The sequence below is a fragment of the Cantharellus anzutake genome (genome assembly GCF_015039405.1).
Source record: "Cantharellus anzutake strain C23 chromosome Unknown EI90scaffold_25, whole genome shotgun sequence".
Taxonomy (NCBI): Eukaryota; Fungi; Basidiomycota; class Agaricomycetes; order Cantharellales; family Hydnaceae; genus Cantharellus; species Cantharellus anzutake.
The window spans coordinates 908,615-917,443 of record NW_024066975.1 but is presented as its reverse complement, the minus strand read 5'-3'; the positions used below and the strand labels follow the sequence as shown (position 1 = coordinate 917,443).

The following is an 8,829-nucleotide window of genomic DNA, read 5'->3' as shown; positions in this document are numbered from 1 at the left end:
TCCGTACTTAGGGAGGCATAGGTAATAAATTGAAAGGAGGGGGTGGTGACCATCGAGGGGTACCGAGGGGATTGCGGAATACGGGAGCTCCGAGGTTAGTGAAGAAGGAGCAGAAGTAGACCAGAGGGATCGGAGGGGTCGGAAGTCAATGGCCAGGGATGGATATGACAAGTCCAGATCACACCACTTCTCCTTAGAACCATCAAGGCGCATATAACAGACTTACGCCGAGCGAGTACCGATTTCCAAAATGCACTCCACAACCCACCCTCCATCTGCACTTCCTGCAGAGGGTCGATGTCATTATCTGATCTAAAGAAACACTCCTAGTTACTGTCCAATACGTTGTGTGATTGCTAGTGACACTAGAGAATAAGAATAAGGTGCCTCAACACACCCGGTTGGGTCATAGCCATGGTAAGGGAGGCCTGAAGGTAATTTGAACGTGAAAAGCAGGGTCTCTTCAAGCTGAGATTGGATGTCGGTGATAGCTTTCCAGGGACTTGTTCGATACATACCTCGTTGGCCTTTTCCAAGTACCAAGTCGCCCGACAATCCACAGACAGACAGCAACCCGCCTAGATAGCGAATGGTCGTCTCAAAGAAAGGGATTCCACCATTGCAATTCGCAAACTTATGACGGTTCCGACCCACATGGTCTTTGAAGGTCTGCTTGGCAACATGCTCCATCGCGTGCTTGTACTCTTCAGAGTTTTTGAGGCGCATGAGAAGCATGGAATTCAGAGAATCATGGAGCATCACTCCCCAACCATTGAAATTCTGAATGCTGCCATTTGAAGTCGGCAGGAGCTCATCATATCCGAAAGTGGCATTTCCGTAGCAGTGCCACACAAACAGGAATGCATTGTTGGAAAACAGCGCGCTAGCGCAGCCGTGCGAGTTTTCGTACAGCCACATTCCCACGGCCGAGCGAGGAACTCGCCCGGCCAGCCACATCTATTTATTCATTCTTTTGTATTCATTTCGGACTATCCTGCTCCTAAACTACATGGGAATTACCGCTCATTGAATAACTTTTTCCCTCAGTTCTCTTTCGCATTACTTGCTTGAGACTGAGGTTAGTAACATCATTCCTTCATTTCAATCTACACTTATATACTGTATATTACCTCTAGTTGCCCGCTTTGCTAGGTAATATATTCTTAGTTCTCTTTCGCATTACTTGCTTGAGACTGAGTTGCCCGCTTTGCTAGCAATCTCATATTACTTTATGCATCTTTCCACTGCCCGAGAACGATCGTTCCATACAGTTGCGGGGAGGCATGCTGGGGGGGAGGATGCCTTTTGCCATCATGGGTTGGGCGACCATGAAATGTGATAGGAGAAGAACCAAAATATAGCAAACAAAAGAATACCACGACAGACGAGAACTCGGGTGGCAAAACGAGGTGACCCCAGAAGGGATGTTTCTTGGTGTATGTTGATTTGCGTTACAAAAAAGGAGGGACTCCTGTGAGCGAGCCTGTAATTGGGGGACAGGGCCCCATTGCTCTATGGGAACTTATGTGCACTGCCGTGAGACGAAAATCGGAATGTCTTCAAGGACAAGCTAGCGGAAGCCCGGATCCGGATGCATGTGATCATTCAATACAGTACATGCCACTGATTTGAGCCCTTGCTGTAGATGTCAATCATCGATGAGTGGCATAATTGTTTACTGCATGGCAGGCAGTTAAATATTTCTGCAGAGGCCGCTCCAATCTGGGACGCCAAGAATTTATCACCCCTTAACATTTTCGAAAAAATCGCCGAATGCATTATCGTCAACCAACGGTATTCGAGCGCGACACCCACCACAATTCTGCTGTGTAGATCGATATTGCTCGGCTCTCATTATGTGTTCTTCACTGTTACTCCACGTAATTGAACTTTCGCAACTGCGATCACTGTTTGCAACGATTTGAGTACGTGCACCTCCCCTCTCGGGTGTTGACTCCCAATTCCGAACGCAACACCCTTTCCTAGCTTTCGTAATTCTGCAATCAAGAATCAAACTGTTGTCGTAGGCAAGAGGGCTTGGATGACAGAGCCTGTCCCATCATGAGCCGTTCTTTGTGCACTGGTACCGGAAACCGATTGCAGCACGACTTCTAATCGGGTTCGCATCGGATCTCTCCTTGGCCACAGGTCCGAGTGCAACGAGCCAATCGGGACGAATAGGGGCGGAACCAGGATTGAGCTCCATAAGTTTGTGGGTTAGGTCGGGGCACAGGTCACCTACCTTGAGGTTATGTATTTAGATATGCTGAGCGACTTCTGGGAGCCCTTGGAATGTAATTCATCTTATTGAAGCCTTCAATCGTATGTACATAGCTGGTGCTCGTGCGACGCTAATCATTATCTGCAGCGGAGGATAAATGTCGGGTGAAATGATGGAAGCGGCGAAGGAAATATTAATCTTTTAGTACGTTCAAAGAAAACTTTCATTCTGACGTGGAGTGAGAGGGAATTGAGGAACTGCAAAAGGAGCAAGATCAGACAGAAGTCTCTGCGTTTGCAACACTAAGCATTCATTTTGCCTGACAGGGACTCAAAAGACAGTGCAGAGACGGAACGCTCGTGGGTCCATTGAAGTCCCAGAGTTGTTTATGCCCACTGCATCCTAGGGAGAGGGAAAGCCGGCGAGGGGAAGTCCAGAAGGATGGAAGGACGACCTAGCGAAACTTGATGCTTCCCCCCCTCGATCTTGAACAGCAGATAGAACGGGCAAGGCATAGTCATGGTGTCGCGGATGCAGGTAGGGTGAAGCGACCTCTGTGCATGCTAATGGGGGGCCTGCTCACTCCGTTGGTTCATTGTTCCACAATTCCAATTCTGTGAGAAAAACATTCGAGCTTGAGGGCAAACAAGTAAATATAACGTCCTAAATGACTTGGCTAAGATCGATAACGATTGGAGCCGTCTGCCGGCCTTGGAGGAGGATTCGAGTCCCATCTTTGCTGGACCGAGGGCTGTACAGAAGGGTAGGATCAAACGGCACTTGATCACCATACCAAGCGCCTAGACCTTTGGTACCAGAAAAAACAACTGGTTGATATGCCTTGGGAATAACAAATTCGATTTTTCCATCGAAGAACACTGGTAGCCCAGAGTGGTGTATATCGGTTTCGAACAGTGGGGTTCTTCTGGCAGCAGACAAATGGATTTTCAACTTGTCCCCCTCACTTTCCAAGAGAACATAAAATGGGCACTTGATCCAGGACTCGTCCGAGTTATGCCCCATGTCTGTTTTGGAATGAAGTCGATCCGCTGCTCCACCTTCTGTCAAGAGAAGGGTAGGTCGAGCAGATATGGGATCAGGGATGCGATGAGAGCAGGCGGGGGACACAGCAGGATGCATAATCCAAAAATTGAAATCCGTCACACGATAACTCGCAATGAACTCACCCGAATCTGTCGACCATGTAAAAGCGCTGAGGCCATCGAAAGCACCGATATAACGTGCTCCCGGGGAAAACCCAAGCGTGCGACGGTGAGGAATAGCGAGCACGACATCATCTGAGGATGAAGTAGAAGACTCGGAGGCTAAGATAGGAGGGTCAGAAGTTGGAGTGAAATTATTGGAAGAAGGGGGTGCGAGGTGCTGCATGTGCGGGTCATCCAAAATAGATATGAGAGTCAGGCTGTCGTACCAAGAGCTATGAGTGTTCCATGGAACCCGTATGATAAATAATCCATTATCTGATACTTGAGTTATAGCAGGAGAACCGTTGGGAAGCGTACCAAGATTAATGGGGGTCATATCGTGTCTAAGGATGGTGACGTTTCCCTCATTGTCCTCGGCAGCAACTCGGTGGCTGCCATGAACAAATTCGATCCAGACTGGATGGTTGGGTGGATTGAGCTGGAATCGGGAAATCGTGCACTGCTGGTCGATATCGGCAAGCTCAATAACACCGCTACCAAAACCAAGCGCTATATGGTGACCATCAAGGGAGAGCGCCGCACATGTCACAATGCCGTTACGAACACCAGGGTCGTTGAATTGGGCATCATAATTAACCCGACCACCAGCCTTCTCTGGCAAATTAGGTAGCTTCGCCTCCATGACCATTCGAGCATTGAGTAAATCCTCACTCAATGGGATTCTGTGCCCGGAAAACTCGCTGGAAATGGTGAAGATCCGGACAGGATCGGAGAGGTGGCCATACAGTTTGTACAAAGGCGATGAGGATGGGGTGAAAGGAAGGGTTGATCGATGGAGGTTCCATGGTGCAATGGAAGTCCAACCCAGATACTTCACAGATTGCTTTTCTCGAGCTTCTTTCAAAAGTTTGTATGAATCGCAATTCTGTTAAAAATGACATCACATTAAAATAATCGCGACACAACAATTTTATTTACCTTGAATCCATAAAATCCATGAGGTAATCGGCCCCAGCTAAACCGTTTATCATGTCGCGCCAAGTGCATATATGTAACCAAGTTTCGCATGAGGAATGTATTAAACTCGTTCTGCAAATTGGACCCTTGTGCGAAGAGCTGCGAGGGGTCTAAGTGTCTTAATAAATGTCGACGAGTATATCGGAGATGCTGGGGGTGATGAAGGTCTCTCTCCATAAAATCGTCCCATTTTCGTCTGTCCCCTAAAGGGAGAATGGCAGGCTCCCCAAACACATCCCGCTCACAACTGTTATTGAATAATCGGAGGAGCGGTGGTCCGAGGAAATACTTATTCACATCCTTGATAAAGAATACTTTGTCATTCTCGTCACCAATCGGATCCCCTGCAATGAACTCTTTCATCGTTGCATGATAAAATTTGACAACCTTTGGGTCTTCTGAGGAAGTTTGCGAAGAATGTTCCAAGCCACTTTCTTCAGAGAAATCAACAATAGAGCTAATTGGATCCAATATGGCTAAGACCTCTTCCTCACCAATTCCTAATAGCTGAGACATGGAAAACACACTCAGTGGCTCAAATGCCACATTGATTGTGGCAACCACTTGGCGATAGTTCTCCGCTATATGTGGAGGAACTCCAGATGAGTCAAATATATAGGCACGGCGAAGTATGCGCAGGTACCCCAAATTGACATCAACAGGGGTATTGATGAGGTCACGGAAGTATTTGAACTCGGATCGAAGGGTTGCACCACGACGAGTTCGAATGCAGACATCCCGGACTCGGATTGAGGCGATAATAGGCAGTCCACGACATGCTGAGACAAATACATCGACATCTTCTTCGGATGGTTTCCAGGAAGACTTATCGATGCAACCCCGAAGGCCTTCCTCCACCATGCGGTGGATAGTGTTGGATTTCTCTTCCTCAGCGACAATGTCCACATCTTCATATGGGATGACAAGACCCTGAGCCCGAGCTCCAACCCAAGCCGACACGACAGATGACTCTGGCCGACAGCTCACCAACACGGCAAATGTGGCCGGCAGCTCACCAAGGATAAGTACTAGCTTCATTAAGGACTCAAGTTCCTCCTGATCCCCACACTCGTCCAGTCCATCCAAAATGATGATGAGGCGTGCTTCACCCAAAGATAAGAGTTTGTGCATGGGATCAATAATCCAAGCTCTCATTTGCTTCTCCAGAGTGAAACCGTGGAGACCCTTCAGTGCTGAGGGCTGTCGAAGTCGACTGACAAGAAGACCCTCATACTCAGCGTTAAACAAGGCAAGCTGGCGTGCAAGAGTAGAGGGAAAGTGTTCAATCGAATCAAGTCCTTCTCCCTTCCGATTTTTGTCCCAGAAGAAAGACGCCGCCAAGCGACCCTGTTCATCGAGAGCTGAGGCGACACTCATCGATATAGCAGTCTTTCCAGTACCCGGAGAACCACGAAGCCAAACAAATCGGTGCTCCCGTTTCTCCAGATGATCGAGTATCGATTCCTGGATCTGGACACGCGTGTTTTCCAGGCATTCCGACTTGCTTTTCACTGCAAAGTATTCCGCCTTTGCTTTGTAGAGTTTCGAGAGTTCATCTGAAATATCGTTAACTTCCAAGCAGCGAAATCAGGGAAAGCAACGAACAGTCCACCGATGACCGAATTGTGTGAAGGAGATTCAGGGTCGTCGCAGTGGTCTGTGGGGCATACCCAAGTCAGTCATCGGATGGTCTGAACACCAACGAAACGAACCGTAAAGCGGGAGACAGCATCACGGATACAGGACTTCACAGCGCTTATTTCCTGGGTTATCTCAGTCGCTAAAATTACCCTCTTGGCAAGCCTTTGACGTTTGAGTGCCTCAATTTGCTTTAATTGTTGTTTTAGATCTCTGTGACTAAGAGTTGAGTTTTGGACGGGAGAACAATGAAATGGATGCACATACAAGTTAAATTGTTGAATCTGATCATCTATTTCGGGAGGAACTTGGCCAGTCCACAACTGGAGAGGCCTAAAGATCGTTTCGTGAGCCTTTCGAACTTCATCGACTAATCCCCTAAGATTTTCGTCATTGTTGTCGATGGTCTGCATGAAAACATGGGGGTTATTTCATCAGATCGCAAAATCGCGACGCCTTGCGAACCTCATAAACTTGGAGCCATGATAGGAGTATATTTGGGATTTGGTCGAGATTCCGAATGGGGGCTAACTTAAGAGCAGAGGCGGCGGTTTGGAGGATGAGCCTTGCGGCGGCGATGATTGTTTTCTTCCCGTCACCAGCAGGGACGGCTGAAGATGATGATGTTCGATCTATTGACGATGAGGTGTCTGATTTCATGCCTGTGCGTCCTGGTGGTGGATGGGGAGTCTCAGTGTTGCCGTGGATGATGCGCTCGCTGATATCAATGGCCCCCTCAGGGAGAACGGGAAATGGCGATAGATTAGGGGATGGCGGGTCGGGCATAGAGGGATCAGATTGTCTGGGATCGGAGGACTTTGATTGGTTGACATGAGTGGGATCGGGACTGGGACTTCTGCTCAACAGCTTGGCTACAGTGCGCCGAAAAGACCACCGCTGCTTCCCGCCTCGAGAACTACCGCCAGTAGTAGTAAGAGGCTTAAGACGGGATCTATCAGACCCACCATGATCTGCGCTAGTTGTTGCATCATTTTCAGTTGGAGCAGCAGTGATCTGGAGGTCGGGAACAGAGGTCGAGGGTCGCGATGGGCCACCGGGAGGCACAGGAGAGTGTCCTCTTTCAGGAAACTTAGATCGATCGAACATCGTATATCAGCAATCGCAGGCAGAGAGGAGAGTCGAACTGCCCTCAACTACTCGACATATAAGGCAGTACTGTCCTAGCCACTGCCAAATCAGGACAACAAATATTCAAGTACCCCTTCTGTGGGCGATGGATTGTAAACTACGCTACCAAAAGTATTAGGGTCGATAATTAATGGAATCCAAAAAACCCACCTGTGTTTACTACGCTCGCTGGAGTATTTTTCCAGCGATTTTTTGACATGGTCTCCGTCGTTGATAGTTATTTGGTTCGGACCACCAAACGCAGCCTTGTGTTTCCTGCCACAGCGAGCTATCGCTCCTATACACGAATATTCAAATTAATTGCACACACGAACATCAGAGTCTCGTCTGGTGTCCGCTTTGTCACTCCTCTCGGTTATTCGCTCTTCAGCAATATGCTTCAACCTAGTTACTTTGATTCCAATGCTCTGAATCGTACCAGAACAGCTCTAAATGACCTTTTCGCCCCTCGCATAAGGATCCGAGCTATTGATGGTGGGCTGTGTCTGGCTGGATGTCTTTGTGTGACGCCGACACAAACTTAACCACTTGCTAGGCATCCACTATTTTGTCGGGTTACTGGCTAGTAATAGCACTGTTGCGCTCCTCTCTGTAGCGCCCGCTTCTAACTCTAATTGGCGACCTTGCGCCTCCGGGTATCCAAGTAGCGGAGGTATTTTATTTCGCTGTCGTTCTAAAACATGGAATACCTAGCCTTCCCCACATATCAAGCGCTACTGTCCTTGAGAATGGGTGAGTGGAAGATGTTATTTGATACTTCGAGTGAATGACAAAGTCCCGCTCGTACAAGATATCTCAATTAGTGTACATACTCTCAAACAGCAATCACACGAGCTGCAGCACAATGGACTTATTGTTAGTCCCTCCCCTGAAATGTCTCCGCGTGATGCATCAACACAGCTCTATCGGGTTGTTACCCTTTAACACGCTAAACTTCCCGCTTCTTCCCCAGAGCCACCAACTCGAAGGCATCCCCTGATATTCAAACAGCGATTTGTCTCCTCATCTTTCTGCCAACCCACTCTGCTTCCGACCTGGTTGAGGAGAAAGTTTCGATTATCATGTATCTGAATCTATCGAGTGCATCGAACATCGCCGGCAAGGTGAAAGTCATTTGGCCTTAAAGAAGGTCAATTTCTGGGATGACAGTTATGATGACAAACGGCGTGCTGGTTCCACTTAGAAATATTCAAGTGCAGATCTTCATGCTGAACGAAGACAATCTGTTCGGAATGCGACTCCTCGTGCTCGCAGCATCCTTGGTCCTCAAAAGTGACAAGATCTCGTAGGAGCAATGTTTATCAATGGGGCCATAGGTGGATGTCGGACGGGGATTCCATGAGTGCAGCAACCAATGCCGGGAGGACGCTTGGCTCAACTGATCCCAAGGAAATCTTGATGTAGATATATGTGAGCTATGCTATTGCGTCCGGATCCTTGTTCAGGGTGGTGGCGCTTCGACGTTCGACTTCAGAGCTAGAGGATGTTCCCCTTCACCAGCATTTACTACTTACTCGTTATTATTAATATTATAAAATCTCAAGCGCAGTGATGTACAAATCGGGGGACTATATATAACGCGGTGACGGGGAAACGCTCGAGCTAGGTGACTGACAAGTGGAGAGGAAGGGACTGCAA

General features: G+C 48.1%; 4 protein-coding genes across 4 annotated transcripts; 1 reads left to right on the top strand and 3 right to left on the bottom strand.

The window, feature by feature from the left end:
- Nucleotides 1-222: 222 nt before the first annotated feature.
- EI90DRAFT_3016719 (uncharacterized protein) lies at nt 223-918 on the bottom strand (the record flags this gene model as incomplete). Its single annotated transcript, XM_039057028.1, has 4 exons — nt 223-284; nt 398-428; nt 519-578; nt 655-918. The coding sequence occupies 4 exons, from the start codon at nt 916-918 to the stop codon at nt 223-225; spliced, it is 417 nt and encodes a 138-aa protein (XP_038915838.1).
- Nucleotides 919-2,609: 1,691 nt separating this feature from the next.
- On the bottom strand, nt 2,610-5,690 carry EI90DRAFT_3059884 (uncharacterized protein). The gene is made up of 3 exons (XM_039060459.1): nt 4,366-5,690; nt 3,409-4,312; nt 2,610-3,282 (listed from the first exon to the last, which is right to left on the bottom strand). The coding sequence occupies exons 1-3, from the start codon at nt 5,557-5,559 to the stop codon at nt 2,885-2,887; spliced, it is 2,496 nt and encodes an 831-aa protein (XP_038915837.1). The 5' UTR covers nt 5,560-5,690; the 3' UTR covers nt 2,610-2,884.
- Nucleotides 5,593-5,904, bottom strand: EI90DRAFT_2832706 (uncharacterized protein; the record flags this gene model as incomplete). Its single annotated transcript, XM_039053631.1, has 1 exon — nt 5,593-5,904. A coding segment is annotated over one exon (312 nt), but the record flags the coding sequence as incomplete, so codon positions are not given.
- Nucleotides 5,905-7,846: 1,942 nt separating this feature from the next.
- EI90DRAFT_1111753 (uncharacterized protein) lies at nt 7,847-8,584 on the top strand. The gene is made up of 4 exons (XM_039051526.1): nt 7,847-7,923; nt 7,982-8,046; nt 8,144-8,294; nt 8,375-8,584. Exons 2-4 carry the CDS (start codon nt 8,036-8,038, stop codon nt 8,465-8,467), a joined length of 255 nt encoding a protein of 84 aa, XP_038915835.1. The 5' UTR covers nt 7,847-7,923; nt 7,982-8,035; the 3' UTR covers nt 8,468-8,584.
- Nucleotides 8,585-8,829: the final 245 nt, after the last annotated feature.